Here is a 16,097-nt window from a genome sequence, read left to right on the forward strand (position 1 = left end):
ACCAAAAAATGTGCGCTTCAATAACAACAAACAGCCTTTGGAATCCTCAGGAGGCTGGGAGCAGCCCACCACAGAATAAAAGTTTGCTTTGTCTCCTGTAAAGTTGGATTCAAAGCTTCCCTCCTACCCACAAGAGATAAGTAATCCATTTAAGCACATGAAATAGCTTCACAGGTTGTTTGTTTACTTATGAAAACAGTTCCACAATGGAGTCTCTTTAGCATAGCAACAAAAGTTGTTAACAGCTGCCCTTGCTCTCCTGCAGTGGAGATTACTGTCATGGGCAAATGAGGTGACTGCAATGCTTAAATTGGTCTCTAGATGGCGATCTTAAGTCGCAAAAAAATGAAAAGTGACCAGTAATTTCGGACTGTGTGCAATTGGCATGGCCAGTGGTCAGGAATGATGGGAGTTGTAGTCTAGCAACATCTGAAGATCCACAAGTTCCCCTGCCTCAAATTCCTTCCATAAACTGGTAACTAAAAATTATCCTGGCCATTGCTGCCACCTGCTACTCAGGTGGAACAGCATCCAGTAATGTCCCCAACTTAAGCTGCATCCACTAATGTCCCCAACTTAAGCAGCAAACCTTCAGAGGATGTGTGACACCATCAAAGACCAGATTTACTGAAACTGGTCATGAATTTATCAATTAAGTTTCTATTAGTTTACCATCATGTAACCCAAAATGCCTCTTTTCTATAGGTAGGTAGCTAGAAGGAAAGGTGAGTAAAACTATGAAAATGTTAAAGATGCTTTCTGTTTTAAAACATTTACTGTATGTACCGTGTTTCTCATATTATAAGATACGTCTTATATTTATTTTTTCCTCAAAAAAACACACTATGGCTTATTTTCAAGGGATGTCTTATTGTTTTCCTCCTCCTCCTGCCGCGGCTGGCATTGCTGCTGCGCCTATCACTATGTCTTATTTTCGGGGTATGGCTTATATTCATTGAATGCTTAAAAATCCTGCTATGGCTTATTTTATGGGTATGTCTTAAAATATGAGAAACGGTATATAATAAAACTGTAAGCAGTTGTGTGCTAAAATACTTGCCCTTTAAATTGTTTTCAGTCTAGGTCTAGTTTCAAACAAAGTTATAGATGTGTTCTCTGTGTGAAGAAACCCTGTATTCTGCAACAAGCAGCATATGAATGGAAATTAGAGCTTTTGAAATTTTGCCTATTTCTTCAATGTTTACTATCTCACATATATCATTCTAGTATGGGAAGGGGAAGTATCTCTGGTGTGGGACGTGTGTTCCTTCTGGGTAGTTTGTGCGCTCAGCTCTTGGCTCCAAGAAGCAAAATAGAGGAATGGTTTTTGACTACTGAATGACATTTATGTTTTCCTTTCCTGGTGTGGTTAATGCTGCCTTCTAGATTGCCTCCATGTTGGGCAAGCTGTACACTTCTTTGATTTGGCTTCCTGTTGTCTTCATAAACCATGCAAATAATGATGGCTGTCCCAAGATGCTAGGTTATCATAAGGGTAGTTTGTAAAGAAAACTACCTTTACAATGTATTATAACCATACATAGTAGCAAAGGTATGTCTAAAGGGGGCCTCTGGATTCCTCCATTCATTAGGCTTTAACATATGCAATATGGGTAATGTTTGGTGATCCAGAACTTATCTGCAGTGTAAATATAATGCTATACACCAGGGTTTCACAAACTTGGATCTCCAGCTGTTTTTGGACTATTTTGGACCCATTATCCCTAGCTAGCAGGAGCAGTTTTCAGGGATAATAATTGTAGTCAAAAAACAGCTGGAGACCCAAACCCAAGTTTGGGGAAACCCTGCTTTGCACATTCTGCACATATAAAATAGGAAGGTAGCTACTGGCCTTACACTTATATTACCAAGCCAGTGACAGTTGGGTTTTAAACTTATATGGCAACAATCACAGAGCTCCTGAGCTGGAGAAGAAGCTATTTTTGTAACAGAGGAACTACCTTATCCAGGGGAAAGTAAAGGGACCCCTGACAGTTAGGTTCAGTCGCGGACGACTCCTGGGTTGCGGCGCTAATCTCGCTTTACTGGCTGAGGGAGCCGGTGTACAGCTTCTGGGTCATGTGGCGAGCATGACTAAACCACTTTTTGGTGAACCTGAGCAGCACATGGAAACGCCGTTTACCTTCCTGCCAGAGCGGTATCTATTTATCTACTTGCACTTTGACATGCTTTCGAACTGCTAGGTTGGCCAGGAGCAGGGACCGAGCAACAGGAGCTCACCCCGTCATGGGGATTCGAACTGCTGACCTTCTGATTGGCAAGCCCTAGGCTCTGTGGTTTAACCCACAGTGCCACCCGCGTCCCTTCCTCATCCAGTTACGTAGCTTCAAATTTCAAGTGTGTGCAATAGAAAGCTTATTGGTATATGATCACATTCTGCTCCTCTAGGGAGCAGCAGTCTCTACTAATCAGTTAATAATCTTCAACGGCCATATTGTGAATGTACCTAACACTAGAGGCCCACAGTTGTTTGTTATACAAAGTAATTAGTATACGCTGTGGAACAAACAAGATGATGTGATCTGATGTTCTCAATGGACAGACATGTCTATACAGGAGCTGGTGTATTTTGGAGTGTTTTATATAAGTAGTGCAGTTCATTTAGCAGTGGCATCATGTTTGCACTAGGTAGCTGCACTTAGCAACTGCTGTATTCAGCACCAGCTTCAGCTTCTGGACCAACAAACTGCTTAATTATTGGACCCAGGACCACCACCACTCTGGCTTCTATCTTGTCTGGATTCAGCTTTTTGGCCCTCATCCAGCCTACCTGCATGCCCACATTTGATTCAGATGCAGCAGAGAAATGGGTGTGATGGGTCAGCTAGATTGGTGGGGTATAATAAATAAAATTATTGATATTATTACTTATGCCACAGTACTCCTAATCCCTGACAGTTTCTTATAGTTGTTTAAATATTTAATAGCATTGGGGACATGTTAATACACTGCAGCTTAACAGGTTAGCACACACCCCCACTGTCCCTTTTGCAATGAAGATCATCTGGGTGACCAAGGCTGATCTAGCCCCAAAGCTAGTCCTGAATTTATATAGGAATGAGTCCAGATAATCTGCTTCCTCCAAGAGTGCTTGGAGGTCAGGTGCCACTATCCTTGCAAGGAACTTCCCCATAAAGGGGTCGTTTGTGACTGGATGGAAATTGTCATAAACCTCTCGGTCCAGGGTATGTTTCTTCAGGAGGAGAAACAACTGCTTCTTCACAAAAGCACTGCTTCTTCGCACAAACATATTGATCTCACATTAGACCCACCTGATGAACCTCCACCCACTCATATGTTCTCTTGAATCATCCATCATGGGCAAGGATCAGGAGGGCATGTCTTCAGCCAGGTTGTGACAAGTACCATGGCCACATCCTTAGGCATCAAAAGCTAAAACTAATACCCCAAAACGAGACCAGCTGGTGCATTGAGCACATCAGCTGGATCTGTCACAGGCATCCAAAGGTTCTGGCATCCCATCACAAGGGTAGATGTTAACAAACCTAAACTGCTTACTCAAAGATGCAGTGGAAAAAGCAGAGTGTGCTTTGACCTTCACTGCCATTTTATGGGCATGTTAATATGGACATATAATTCTGGCATTCCAGTGCTATTTTGTTTTAGAGGTCCTTGTGTGTAGGAGTATAGGGAACTAGATTTGTAGGTCCTATGTTCTTTGATTGTTCTGATTGAATTTGTTACTCATTCATTTATCGAATTTTTATCCTACCATTACACCAAATGGTGCTCATATGTTAGTGTAGTTCCGTGACTGGATCCCCCAACATAATTTTTCAAATATATCCAAAAGAAGATATGGTTCAAGTGGACAAGTTAGGGGATGGGGTAGAAAAAAATAACATTGTTTTGCCTTTGCAATCTCCAGAAACCTTCCTGTCCTGGGTATTTAGTGAGAGGTACTGTATGTCACCGCATAATGTTTGCATTATTGGTGCCGATTTTTTCTTTCAAAAAAGGGGTGTGTGACTTATGCACTGAATTACCGGTATGCGCCGGAGGCAGAGGAAGGGGTCACAGACAAGTGGCAGAGGTTGTTGATCATCTGCTGCTTTCCCTACTTGGCTGGGTCCTGGAGCGTGAGACCAAGGCAAGTGGCAGCAGCATTGCCTTGCCTCCCAGCAAGATTGCCTTAAGCAATCTTGCCTTGTCTCACAGCATTGGAGTCTCACCTCGCCTCTTCCAGCTACCTCTGCTCAAAGCAGGACCCTGCAGCTAAGCTGCTTCCTTGCCTCTCTACTCCGTGTGGCCCGAGCAGTGACAATGGCAGCAGCACAATGGGCCTGGCTTCGCCTTGCCTTGCCTTCTCCAGCTTTATGAACAGCCAGTGAGGACCCGAACTCCCGCCCTCACTGCCTTAAGAGCCACCAGGAGCCCCCATGCCGATCCCCAGCTCGCCTTGGAATTATCTCTGTGACTATTATGCAGGGAATGCTCTGGGGCCAGTTTTAGGGTTGAAAAAGGTGTGTGTGAATTTTACGCTGTGGTGACCAGTATACGGTGAAATTTGCGTTTGGGGTTGACAGTCTCATTTTTAGTTTAATAGAAGATAGGGTGTGGGGTGGATGTATAAAATAAGGACTCCCTCCCTCCCAAAAATTGCCCCTACCATGCATCTGGTAACAGTATTCTAAAACCTCTCTGTTGGATGCAAACTGAGTCCTAAACCGGAGCACTACTGCTAGAGACTGGGAGTATGCCACAATATTAGACGTTTGCTCTATTAATGTTCAGTTCTTTTCAATCTGTGGAAGTTGAGCATCAACTGAGGAAGCAAAAAAGACACAAGTGTGGTGGAAGAAATTGGCCCAATAGCTTAAAGCTGGAGTGGGAGCCTTCAGCAACCCAGATGTTGCAGAATTACAACTCCAGTCAGCCCTAGCAAGCATAGCCAATGACTAAGGATGATGGGAGTTGTAGGTCAACAACATCTGGAGGTCCAAAGGTTCCCCACACCTTAAAGTATCCAAGACAAGGTGGTATGATTGGAGGGTGGGTATGTGCTGTGAGCTTAGAATACCTTTCCTCCCCACACTATATGGAAAGGTTCTAGGATGGGTGAAAGGAAAAAAGAAGAGCATCTTTCCCTTTCAAGGCCACCTGTCAGTCTCCAGTGTATAGCAATAAGGAACTGAGCTGGTTAGTACATGGAAGTATCTAGAAAATGAAGAAGTAAAAGTTTATGGATTCCTGCAAGTTTCTTTTTTCAGTTTGACCAAAGCTGGAGTTAAAGGGCTTGATCAAAATTCATAAGATTTTGTTCTAAGTCTGTGTGTGTATTTTTCTAACTGGTTTTACATTCTTTTACACCAAAACTTGTTCAACAAATGGAACACAGGCAATCAAGGGGTGGGGTTGTACAAGTCGGAATAGGTATGAGTTTCAATGGATGGAATCACAGGGTGCAGGTTTTCCACCTCATTTGCTTCCTGAATGCCCTCCATTACTTTCTCCCAAATAAAATGCATGCTTTCTATTTACCGTAACCCATGGAGGAAAACATTTTATGATTTTAATAAGTAAATGTTTATCACTTTTCTATGTTTTGTCAAATATAATGTAAATAGATTAAATCTAAGATTCATCAGTTGCCACCTTGCCCAAATCAGCTATTAAACTGTGTTCCAAAATACTTAAATCTTAGAGGTGGAATGAGTAACAGCATAGCCTTGGTGTGTCCACAAGTTAACTATCATTTGAGGGAAGAACAAGAAAGGAGGAGGCGGAATTCATTCCACTCTGTATATAAATCGTAGCTGTCATACTAACTTTGATCTTGCAAACTTTGCCAAACATTATCAAATAAATAATAATACAGATGTCCAGTTAACACATAATATTAAACCAAACTGGTTATGAATTCTTAAGAGTATTAAAATGTAAAATATAAATTACACAAAAGAGATATAGTACTGTAGTACAGGGTTGGGTTGTAATTTTACTTCAGAGAAATATAGACAGTTACTCTTTTAATTTTTAAATAAACTTTGAAAATATTGAGGAACTGAACAATAAAGAGATCCTCTTATTAACCAACAATCCATATAATATTTTAATCCTAGCAGTACTATCTATTAGGAAGTGCCCAGTGCTGCCTGGATATTTTTAGAAACCAACAAATATTGTGAATTTTAAATGGATAGTGCAATTTGTGAGTTTGGACCCATCATGCCAAATTTATGTCTAGTTACTCCAAAAGCATGTTTCAGTCCACCATTTTGTTTAAAAATGAATCAAACATCCCAATGGCATCTTGGTGGTGATGAAGGTGCAAGCAAAAGTATGTCAAATAATGGGCAAAGTTTCAGTGACATCCAGACTTCAACAAACAGCACTGTCCCCACCTTAGAAACCCTCTGCCAAGTATGGCAATGTTACCTTCACAGATATCTAAACGTATAGTGAACAAACAAATGGACAGACAAACCTTTCTCCAAAATATATAGTAGATACCCTGGGAACAAAGCTCTGGAAATTTTATTTCTTGATCCTACAAGCCACAACATTGTGTGAAGGGATTTCAGAGATTTGGTGGGATGAGACACACAATTTTAAGGCAGTACAATTCACTGGAGTTCTCACACAAGCCATGATCTCTCACCTGCACACCCTAAATGCCCTATTCTGAGATGAATTAGTGGGTCAGGGAGATTATGTACAAGGTTACCAACAAGGTGGATGGTGCCATTCTACTATCAATAACTCCACTCCCCAAAAAAATACCACTTGGAAGAAGACATTGGAAGGGAAAAAGAAGATACCCACTAGCCAATGAGCACTGAGAATAAACTCCATTTAGTGTCTTGTCCCCAAATGTAATGATTTACTTTTCCCACTGCTACATTTGTGTAAATAACTTTTTGATGTAATTGTAAAATGTTTTAATTTTTCTTTTTGGTAGGTTTTGAAAGTATTTTAGAAGGGCTTTATGGACCAAGGCTACGAAGAGACCTCAGTTTATTTGAAGGTAAAAAAAAAGTTTGAAATGCTTAAAGGCTACTTTTAAATAATGTGACCATTTGAAGCATGTTTTTGAAAAATAAGGAATTTGTGCTGGGGAATTTTAGTGTTTGCTGTCTTTGTTCTCTTCTGTACAAGTGCTTTTCTAGAATACAAGCATTTCTTTTAACCCTGATTTAAGATTAGTTTAACGTCCTTGATTTTAAGGTATGTGTTCCTGATATTTTGTTCACTTTAGAATATTGACACTTGTTAGTTTATTTTTGGGGTGTTACCTTATGAAAGGAATAACAGGAATCAGTGTACTGCTAAGATTATTTTTGAACTAATTAAATATGATAACAGTAATGATTTTGCACCATTATTATCATAACTGAATAACTGAATGAAGTCTCACTTTTCTGAATCCTGTGCAAATATATATTTGTAAAAATATATTTCTTTTAACAAATTGTTGTTTAATAAAAAAAACTTTTTAAAAGAGAGTTGGTGCAGTGGCTAAGGACTAGATTCCAGAGTCAACAAAATCAAGCAGTAAAGCTTTTCCCATGTTTATGGCTTCAACTCTATCAGTAGGGAGTCAACATGTTCTAAATGCTTCTGCCATGAAAAAATATGTTAGCAGGGAAAATAACAAGAGACTTCAAGAAGTCAGGAAGACTACTTTTTGGGTGCCTTGTACATCAGTCTGCTTGTTCTCTGTGTTGGGATTTGTTGGTTTTTCTCTACTGTGATTGGGAACTGCTTGGAAATGAGTTGTCTGGACAGGGCAGAGAGGAATAGAAGTGGCAGGAGCAGGTAGGGCAGGAGCAGGTAGGGCTGGGGCAGAGAGATAGACTTATAGGCATAATGCTGGTAGACATTTGAGGGTTATTTCCCCTTCCCCATCTCATTGTCCTAGCAGCACCCCTTTTGTTTTTAAGCTTCTGCTTCTCGATTCAGGTCCATTAATAGATTTCATTCTTGATTAACATACTAAGCTAGCGTTTATCACAGAAGCCTGGTCAGATGATGCCGAGTTAAAATCCAGCTTTATCCACTGGATTTTTCTGTGTTGCAGTATCTTAAACCTAGAAGATGTGTAGTGGAGTTTCTGTTGTCTGTTGCAATTTCACCATTTAAAAATTCTCTGGCAGTCATTTTGAATGTTCTTAAGGGTCAGTGTTAAGAGACAAAACTGGGCTTCTGGTGGGTGTACCACCCAAGTTGCAGCCCAACAGTCTTCCTGCCTAAGTTAGCTGGATGGTCTCAGTTTCCCATGGTTGTTTTCTGAGGGATGTCATCCATGCTGAGATCTACTTGACATGATAGTGTTTCATGATCTCCATGACAGCTACCAGTAATAAGTCTGTCTGTTAATATCTGTCATCACTCAAGTGTCTGGACACAGTCTTGCTTTCATGTTTTGTGTTGATTGGGATGACAGTGATCTGAGGTAGAGGTAGCAGAGGTACCCTGTTTCTCATATTTTAAGACATACCCATAAAATAAGCCATAGCAGGATTTTTAAGCATTCAAGGAATATAAGCCATACCCCGAAAATAAGACATAGTGATAGGCGCAGCAGCTATGCCGGCCGCGGCAGGAGGAGGAGGAAAAAAATAAGACACCCCTTGAAAATAAGTCATAGTGTGTTTTTTTGAGGAAAAAATAAATATAAGACATGTCTTATAATATGAGAAACACGGTAGCCAACATGAGGGCATCCTGGGGTTTGAGATTGCAACCTTCACCATTCTCAGTTCCCACTGAAATCTGGAATTTAAGTTGTGTCATAGTTACTTGCACTTGGGCTCCATTGAAATAAATAGAAAAAGTCACTAATCTGCTTGGGCTCCAAACTAATACATCTTTTTTGTGCTGTATACATATGCAATCTTCTCATGGTGACAGCTCAGTGTAACAGTATCTCTTCCTAAGAACAGTTATACATGCCTTTGGTAGTAGTCAATTATAAGTTTCTTTAACACTTTATTTTTATAATTTGCTTTTAATTTCCCCCTCTAGACTGTGAACCAGAAGAAGTGGCTGACTGGTCTATGGATGAAAAATGTTCCTTTTGTAATTTACATAAAGACACAGTCAGTGTGAGTATGTGTGCTATAAATTGTTGAAAGAGATGGTTTCTAATATATTTATTAAAACCTTATTTGAATTCAAATTATTTTACAGTATAAAAGATCTGATGAATGCATATTTTTTAAATGGAAAGCCATCTTAATTTTAGTCACTATTTGCAAACTTTTAGAGCCATAATTTATCCATATTTAGAAGTGTTCTTTATACCTTTTAGGATCATACAACAATTATTGGTTCTTTGCAGTCAACAACTACAGAGGAACTATCATCTCAGGGCCAGTCCAACACTGATAAAATTGAGTGCCAAGCAGAGAATTACCTAAATGCACTCTTTCGCAAGAAAGGTAATATTACTTCAATTAATGTCATAATTGATTCTATTTGTCTAGTCATTCTTTTGAATCACTTTCAACACGCAAACCTGCAATTGGATATTGCCATCCCTTTGCAGTTTTCATGTGTTCTGTTTGCCATTGCCAGTCTGTCCCAGTGTAGCTTTATATTCTTGTTTATTTCTTTAAAAAATATTTTAAAAGCTTATCTAATGGTAAGCATTTCTGATGCACATACCTTTTGCTAAAGCTACTTTAAGGGGGAACTGGTTATGGGGTGAGCCTCCCTTTTGGTCGGCATAGTATGCAGGATGGTCCTGTATGCTGGAGCTACTTGTGGAGAGCAAAGGGAGAGTAGTTAGCAGTATTCAGCAGCTGAAACACATACACTTCATAGAATGCATGGATGTAACTGTTTCCATAATTTCTTGCCTTTCTGAGCAAATAAACACTAGGCTTTTCAGTCAAGGACATGGATGACGGTGTACACCTCTGCTTTCCAGGCATTGTTTATTTAGCACATAATATATAACTGCAGTATTTCCATGCACATGATTTCTGCCTGAGAATCCAAGAGTAATGGCAGCTTCTGGAGCATACCAAAATTATGCATCAGATCCTGTAGGGCTAAACAAAAGCCAATCAAGTGTGGGTACCTCATTTACTTTGCAGGAATTTCTAGATCTAATAATCTTCATGTTGTCTTCAATTTTAGTTTGTCAGCCTTCATGTAAGATATACATGACTATATACTCTTGTGCCAATTAGAGCTGGGCAATGTATTGATACATTGTCAAAAATCGGTCTGAAGTTCACATTGTGGTAACACTTTCATAATATTCATCGTGGTGATATATCGCGAATCACAGTGTGTGTGTGTGTGTGTGTGTGTGCGCTATGTAAAAAATTGTGATGTGGGGGAAACGGAGAAGCCAGTTATCATGGTGCCTTCTGCCCCTGTTGCTCTGTACCATAAAATAACAGTTGTAAAAATATATTAAAGGTAAGTAAACATGTATCCATTTTAAACCCCTAAGTCAATGATGGCCAAACCTGGCCCTCCAGCTGTTTTGGGACTACATTTCCCATCATTCCTGACCACTGGACCTGTTAGGTAGGTATGATGGGAGTTGTAGTCCCAAAACAGCTGGAGGGCCAAGTTTGGCCATCACTGCCCTAAGTAGTAGCAGTTTCCAGGACATTACCCTGTTAATCTCCACATAGTTACATCCTTACTTCAGACATTGTGTTATATTGGTATATCACAATGTTGAAAGCCAGACATCATTCAGCCCTAGTGCCAATTAAGTGTTTCCTACTATTACATGTTTCTGCCTATTTTTGTAGTAGCAAACATTGATCCTCAAAATCAGTTTGCAAGTGCGGTAGGGATATTGCTTTATTAATACATTATTTTTGTAAGCTACCTTGAATGGAAAAAATGGTGGGATATAAATACTTTAAAAAAAGTAAATTAGTGTCCTGCTCAGATGATAGCAGTAATTCAGAATGCATGGGCAAAGTACTTTTCTGCTGGGTACTAGGGTAAGGGGTGAAGGGTGTCTATTCGTGGAAACTTCTCGTGCAAGATTCCTGCAATGCAAGGGGTTGAGCTAGCTGACTCTTGGGGTTCATTCCAATTCTATGCAGTTGAGGACTTTCTAGCCCACTTTTCTGTATTTTGAGAGTTGAAGAAGCAGCTGCCTCTTCGGCATCTTAGAGCAAAAACTAGATAAATATTTGACTACAAGTGTGATTCTTTTGTGTATATTTGTATTCTTTCTTTTGGATTTTAGCCCTTGAATTTGTTGAGTAGACAGGACTTATGGAAAATGTTGCATTAACTGCTTTTATTTTAATAAGTGAAATCTGTAGAGCATAGACTGACAACTTTATAAATATTCCATTGGAGTATTAATTCTTGATGCAGAGGGATAAAGCAAATGCAGTAAATGTGTTTATTCTAATTCATATGTTTATTTGCTATTATTTTCCAACAGATCTTCCTCAGAACTGTGATCCTAACATTCCCTTAGTTGCTCAGGAATTAATGAAAAAGATGATCCGTCAATTTGCAATTGAATACATTTCAAAAAGTAGTAAAATGCAAGAAAATAGAAACGGTTCGTCATATGAAACAAGTCTGTTATGTAAAGGTATCCAAATGAACCAAACAGAAAATTCATTTCAGGAAGAACAGGATAGCCCTCTAGACCTCACTGTGAATCGAATACAAGAGCAGAATACTCAGCAAGGTAAATTTCTTTTTTGTTGTTTGTTTGATGTGATTAGAAATGGCATTCATTGAGTTTTATGATAAATATGAAATCTATCTTGAATACAGTTTCACTTATTATTATCTATACAAAATAATTTGTAAAGATAGGTGCCACAACCCACAGATCATACATGATTCTCTTCCACATATGGCTGCACCATATTTAAATGAGCAGATTTTAAACACACCTGTTCACATTGAGTTTTTTAAAATGAATTTAGAATCTCTTGGAATATATCTCTTAAGTAGTTGCTGGCGTAGGGCATTTAAAATGTAACCAGTTTGTACCCAGTTCCTGTGAGAGTCATCCACTTCCTTTGTTTGTCACCAGCACTTCCCTTAGACTCTGAATCCAAGTGGAAGCAAGGAAGAGGGAAGCTAGATTACTGTGCTTATTGTCCCACACACAGCATAAGAAAAGCACTGATTTTCTTCCTTGCTGCAGCTCCTAGATAGAAAGACCCAGTGAGAAAGTCCAGTGAGAGAATCGCAGCCACAGAATCAGGTCCTGTGGCTTCTGCCTTTAAATACCAGTAAAAAGAGAAAACAGATTGATGGGATGGTAGCCAGCCCTAGCTTACTGCCCCTGAAATTGCATGTGCTGGCTACACCTGCAGTGAAAATTGTTGAGGACAATATAATTTGTCACTTGGGTGCTTTCTCATGGATAGCTGCCAGCTACTTAGTGCAGGCAAGTGGCAAATTACAAGACTGAATTGCGTATTTCTGCTAAATGTGCTGTCAGCCACAAATGAAGATTGAAAGTATAGTTAGTTGGGCATAATGATTAACCTTGATGTTCTTTCAGAGTTGTAAGCATTGTTCTCTGTTGTTGTTTTTTTAAATCCCTCTTAAATTGACCATATATCCAAATCAAACCAGGAAGGGACAGCTCACATGAAGTTCATTTGTAATTTAGTTCTAACCAGGACTTCGTAAAAGAAATAAGGAGATAGTTCTTCCAAAGTTAAGTCACTGATTAAAATGAAAGGGAGTTAAGTATTGCTGCTTCTCCATGTAAATTAGTGCAACTTTAAAGTTATTTACTTAAAAATGCAGAACAAAGAGTTAGTAGTAACTGTTTTACTTTTCAAAATGCCATTAAAGAGAATTAATACTGAACAAGTTAGCATCCTTAGGTCTTAATTATCCTTTCGTTGAATGGATTAACATATGGACCTTTGCAGACACAAAATATATTGTTGGTAGTATATAAACGTCTTCTCTTTATTCCATAACCTCTTTAAATAGAAGGAATAAGACTGTTCACAGACATATACTTATTTAGTGAAAATTAATTTATTTTGTTGTATAAATTTGCTATATAGGTATGTGTTTTTTTACTTTCAACTTTGGGGGTGGGGGTTTGTAGCAGGAGTCGTACTTACCTATGTTAATGCATCTTCTCTACAGCTGCTGTTTTCATTTTCAGAAAATGCCCTTTTCTGAAAATGTGGTGTAGTTTTATTCCAAGCAGCATGATGGATGCATCATGGGGTTGGGGGTTGCAGCAGCTGAACGAATGGGCCATGAAGCAGGGGATTTCTCTTTAGCCTAAATTTCAGATATCTTAAATGAGTAGAAGAGGAGTAGGACTGCATTTAGCAATGAAGATGGAGGGAGCAAATCTTAATACCCCCCAGGTGTGTACTGTGGCAAAGAGCTGGCCCTTTTGAGCAGTGAAATGCGTTGTAAGGATGTTATTGACACTTGCATTGTACAATAGAACAAAGTTGTCAAATGGGTGAAAATGCTGACAGGTATAAAATTCATGTATCATATTAGCAATGGCTGTTATAAAAAGTAGTCATTAAAGACACTTATTGAAATAATAGCTTGCAGCTCAACCAGGCAGATGAAGATGATGTCCTATAGGCCTCAGGAGTGGGGATTTGGTCCAGCTAGCAGACTGAATCCTTAATATCCTACCTGGCTCTGGGTCAACTTTGACAGGTGCCCAGAATTTCAAATAGACCTGTTCACCACTTGCTTTGGTCAGACCTTTATATTCCCCCACATTTCCTATCAAATATCCTAAGAGTGCTTATGACTCAAGATGAGTTACAGATACATACTCATTTCTGATATCTGAAATCCCCCATTCCCAACCCATTTGTTCAATCTATACTTTGAAATGGCTGAGTATGTGCAACTATATGCCAATATATTCTCTTTAAAGCTATGTAATTAAGGATATGCCTCCCAGTGCTTCTGTGCTAAACTGCAGCATTTCTCCTAAGTTAAACACAGCATGCACCAGTAGGAAATTATCAGTGTCAGATTTATGTATAAGCTAAACAAGCTATAACTTAGGGCCCCACTCTCTTGGGGCCCCCCCAAAAAATGTAAGTTAAAAAAACTGGATGTACATTTCCAAAATAAAAAACTAATAAAATGGCTTTAGATGCCTCTTAGGTCCATAAATTACCATATACAGTAGCATATATTCAACACAAAACAGCAACAATTTGTTGTTGACAAAGGACAGCTGGACATATAAAGGGTCCCATTACCTTCAGTAGCTTAGGGCCTCATCAAACCTAAATCCGGCCCTGGAAATGATAAGAAAGAGCTTTATACATCATAATTTACTGGTATGTCCAAATACATGAGCCATGTGTAAAGCATGTCTCTCCTTATATAGCATGCAAAATATTCTACCCACTATTGTGCCACTGCCATGTAATTATGAATATGACAATATGAGAAGTAGCTTTCTGTCATCTCATTGTTTAGCTCATTTACTCATCTTAATGGTATATATTCTAATTGCATAATTTATATATATCTGCCATCAGTTGAATGTAAAACATATATGTAGTAGAATGAGATGATAGAATGGGCAGTATCATTTCAGGTTGCTGGTGGGGAATCACATTTTTAAATGTTCCCATGTGTAAAATCTTCCTATAAGTAGACGATAAGCACATTGTGAAACAGACTAGATTAGTACCTTTCTCTCTGGTATGCTAGGTTTTAACTTGCTGGAAATCTTTAAACATGGATAGGTAAAGGTAAAGGGACCTCTGACAGTTAAGTCCATTCGGGAACGACACTGAGGTTGTGGCACTCATCTCACTTTACTGGCCGAGGGAGCTGGCGATTGTCCGCAGACAGCTTCCAGGTCATGTGGTATGGATAGGGGAGCATTAAAAAGGCATTCTTCATCTCCAGTCAGAAGTTGTTGTTGTTTAGTCATGTCTGACTCTTCGTGACCCCATGGACCAGAGCACGCCAGGCACTCCTGTCTTGCACTGCCTCCTGCAGTTTGGTCAGACTCATGTGGGTAGCCTCGAGAACACTGTCCAACCATCTCGTCCTCTGTCGTCCCCTTCTCCTTGTGCCCTCCATCTTTCCCAGCATCAGGGTCTTTTCCAGGGAGTCTTCTCTTAGTACAGTACATTTTACCACTTGTCTCATTCTGCTGCATGTATAGATCAGGCTTATATGTGGAACTTGGAACCCTATTTGGTCACAGTTCTGGGGGCATACATGACCTGCACCATAGGGCACCAACCTTTCTAGATCTGTGCGCACATTTTGAAAACCCGAGAAACTGTCATGGGCACTCATCACACACCACTACAGCACATGCATGCTCCAAGGGCACTCATATTTCTCTCCACTGCCAGTAATTCGGCTTGAAAGAAATGTTTTAGCTTTTTCAAGCTTAATGGGGAGTAATCTTCCTAGAGAGTGCAGTTGGGGATCTACAGGAAGATCATATGCACTGCACCTCAACAAAAACTAGGCTTGAAAACAGCATTCTCTTGGAGCCAAGCCTAATTGTAGCAGGGTAAGGGTGAATCTGAGGAACTGGTGAATCATGTTCACAACCTACAAATTCAGACCTACAAATTGGTAGATCTTATCTACAGCGGCCCGACAATTGTACTTTGATGTTTTGTAGAGTTAGAAATAGCAACAACAAGAAATCTTTATTACAGTCATAGACCAGCATAAGGAGGGACGGGTACAATCATTTAGAGATAGCTTTTTGATGATAAGGAACATTAAAATGAATTTTCTTACTGTAAAGGAAACCTATTACCTACGTAATCCTTATACTGTTTGCTACTACAATAGGGGATGGAGTGCTAGATCTTTCTACAAAGAAAACAAGCTTGGAACAGTCAGCATATGATGGATCTTGTTCTGAAAATTCTGTGTCTGGGTAAGCAAACAAGCATTATTTTTGTTTTGTTAAACATAATAAAGGGATATAAAATTTTAGCTTGAAAACAGATTTCTTTTGTAACTGATTTGTGTAAAATGTTTAGTGACACATGTTTTGCTTTTGCCAAAGAGTTTCACTCATAATTGTGTGTTCATATATAACTCATATGTTTCATTTTGTGTTTTTCACATTTTTCTGTTAAAGAAAAGTTATCAGAACAATCACCAAA

General features: G+C 39.3%; 1 protein-coding gene across 4 annotated transcripts in view; it reads left to right on the forward strand.

Moving 5' to 3' along the window:
- Positions 1-16,097, forward strand: part of LCORL (ligand dependent nuclear receptor corepressor like) — a 64,739-nt gene that overhangs the window by 16,084 nt on the left and 32,558 nt on the right. For all 4 annotated transcript variants that reach the window (XM_035111649.2, XM_035111647.2, XM_035111650.2 and 1 more), the window contains exons 2-6: positions 6,944-7,009; positions 9,010-9,089; positions 9,296-9,425; positions 11,414-11,668; positions 15,778-15,865. In XM_035111649.2, the coding sequence (XP_034967540.2) occupies positions 6,944-7,009; positions 9,010-9,089; positions 9,296-9,425; positions 11,414-11,668; positions 15,778-15,865 (619 nt within the window). The remainder of the gene's footprint in view (positions 1-6,943; positions 7,010-9,009; positions 9,090-9,295; positions 9,426-11,413; positions 11,669-15,777; positions 15,866-16,097) is intronic.

This window comes from Zootoca vivipara, chromosome 9 (genome assembly GCF_963506605.1).
Source record: "Zootoca vivipara chromosome 9, rZooViv1.1, whole genome shotgun sequence".
NCBI classification, from domain to species: domain Eukaryota; kingdom Metazoa; phylum Chordata; class Lepidosauria; order Squamata; family Lacertidae; genus Zootoca; species Zootoca vivipara.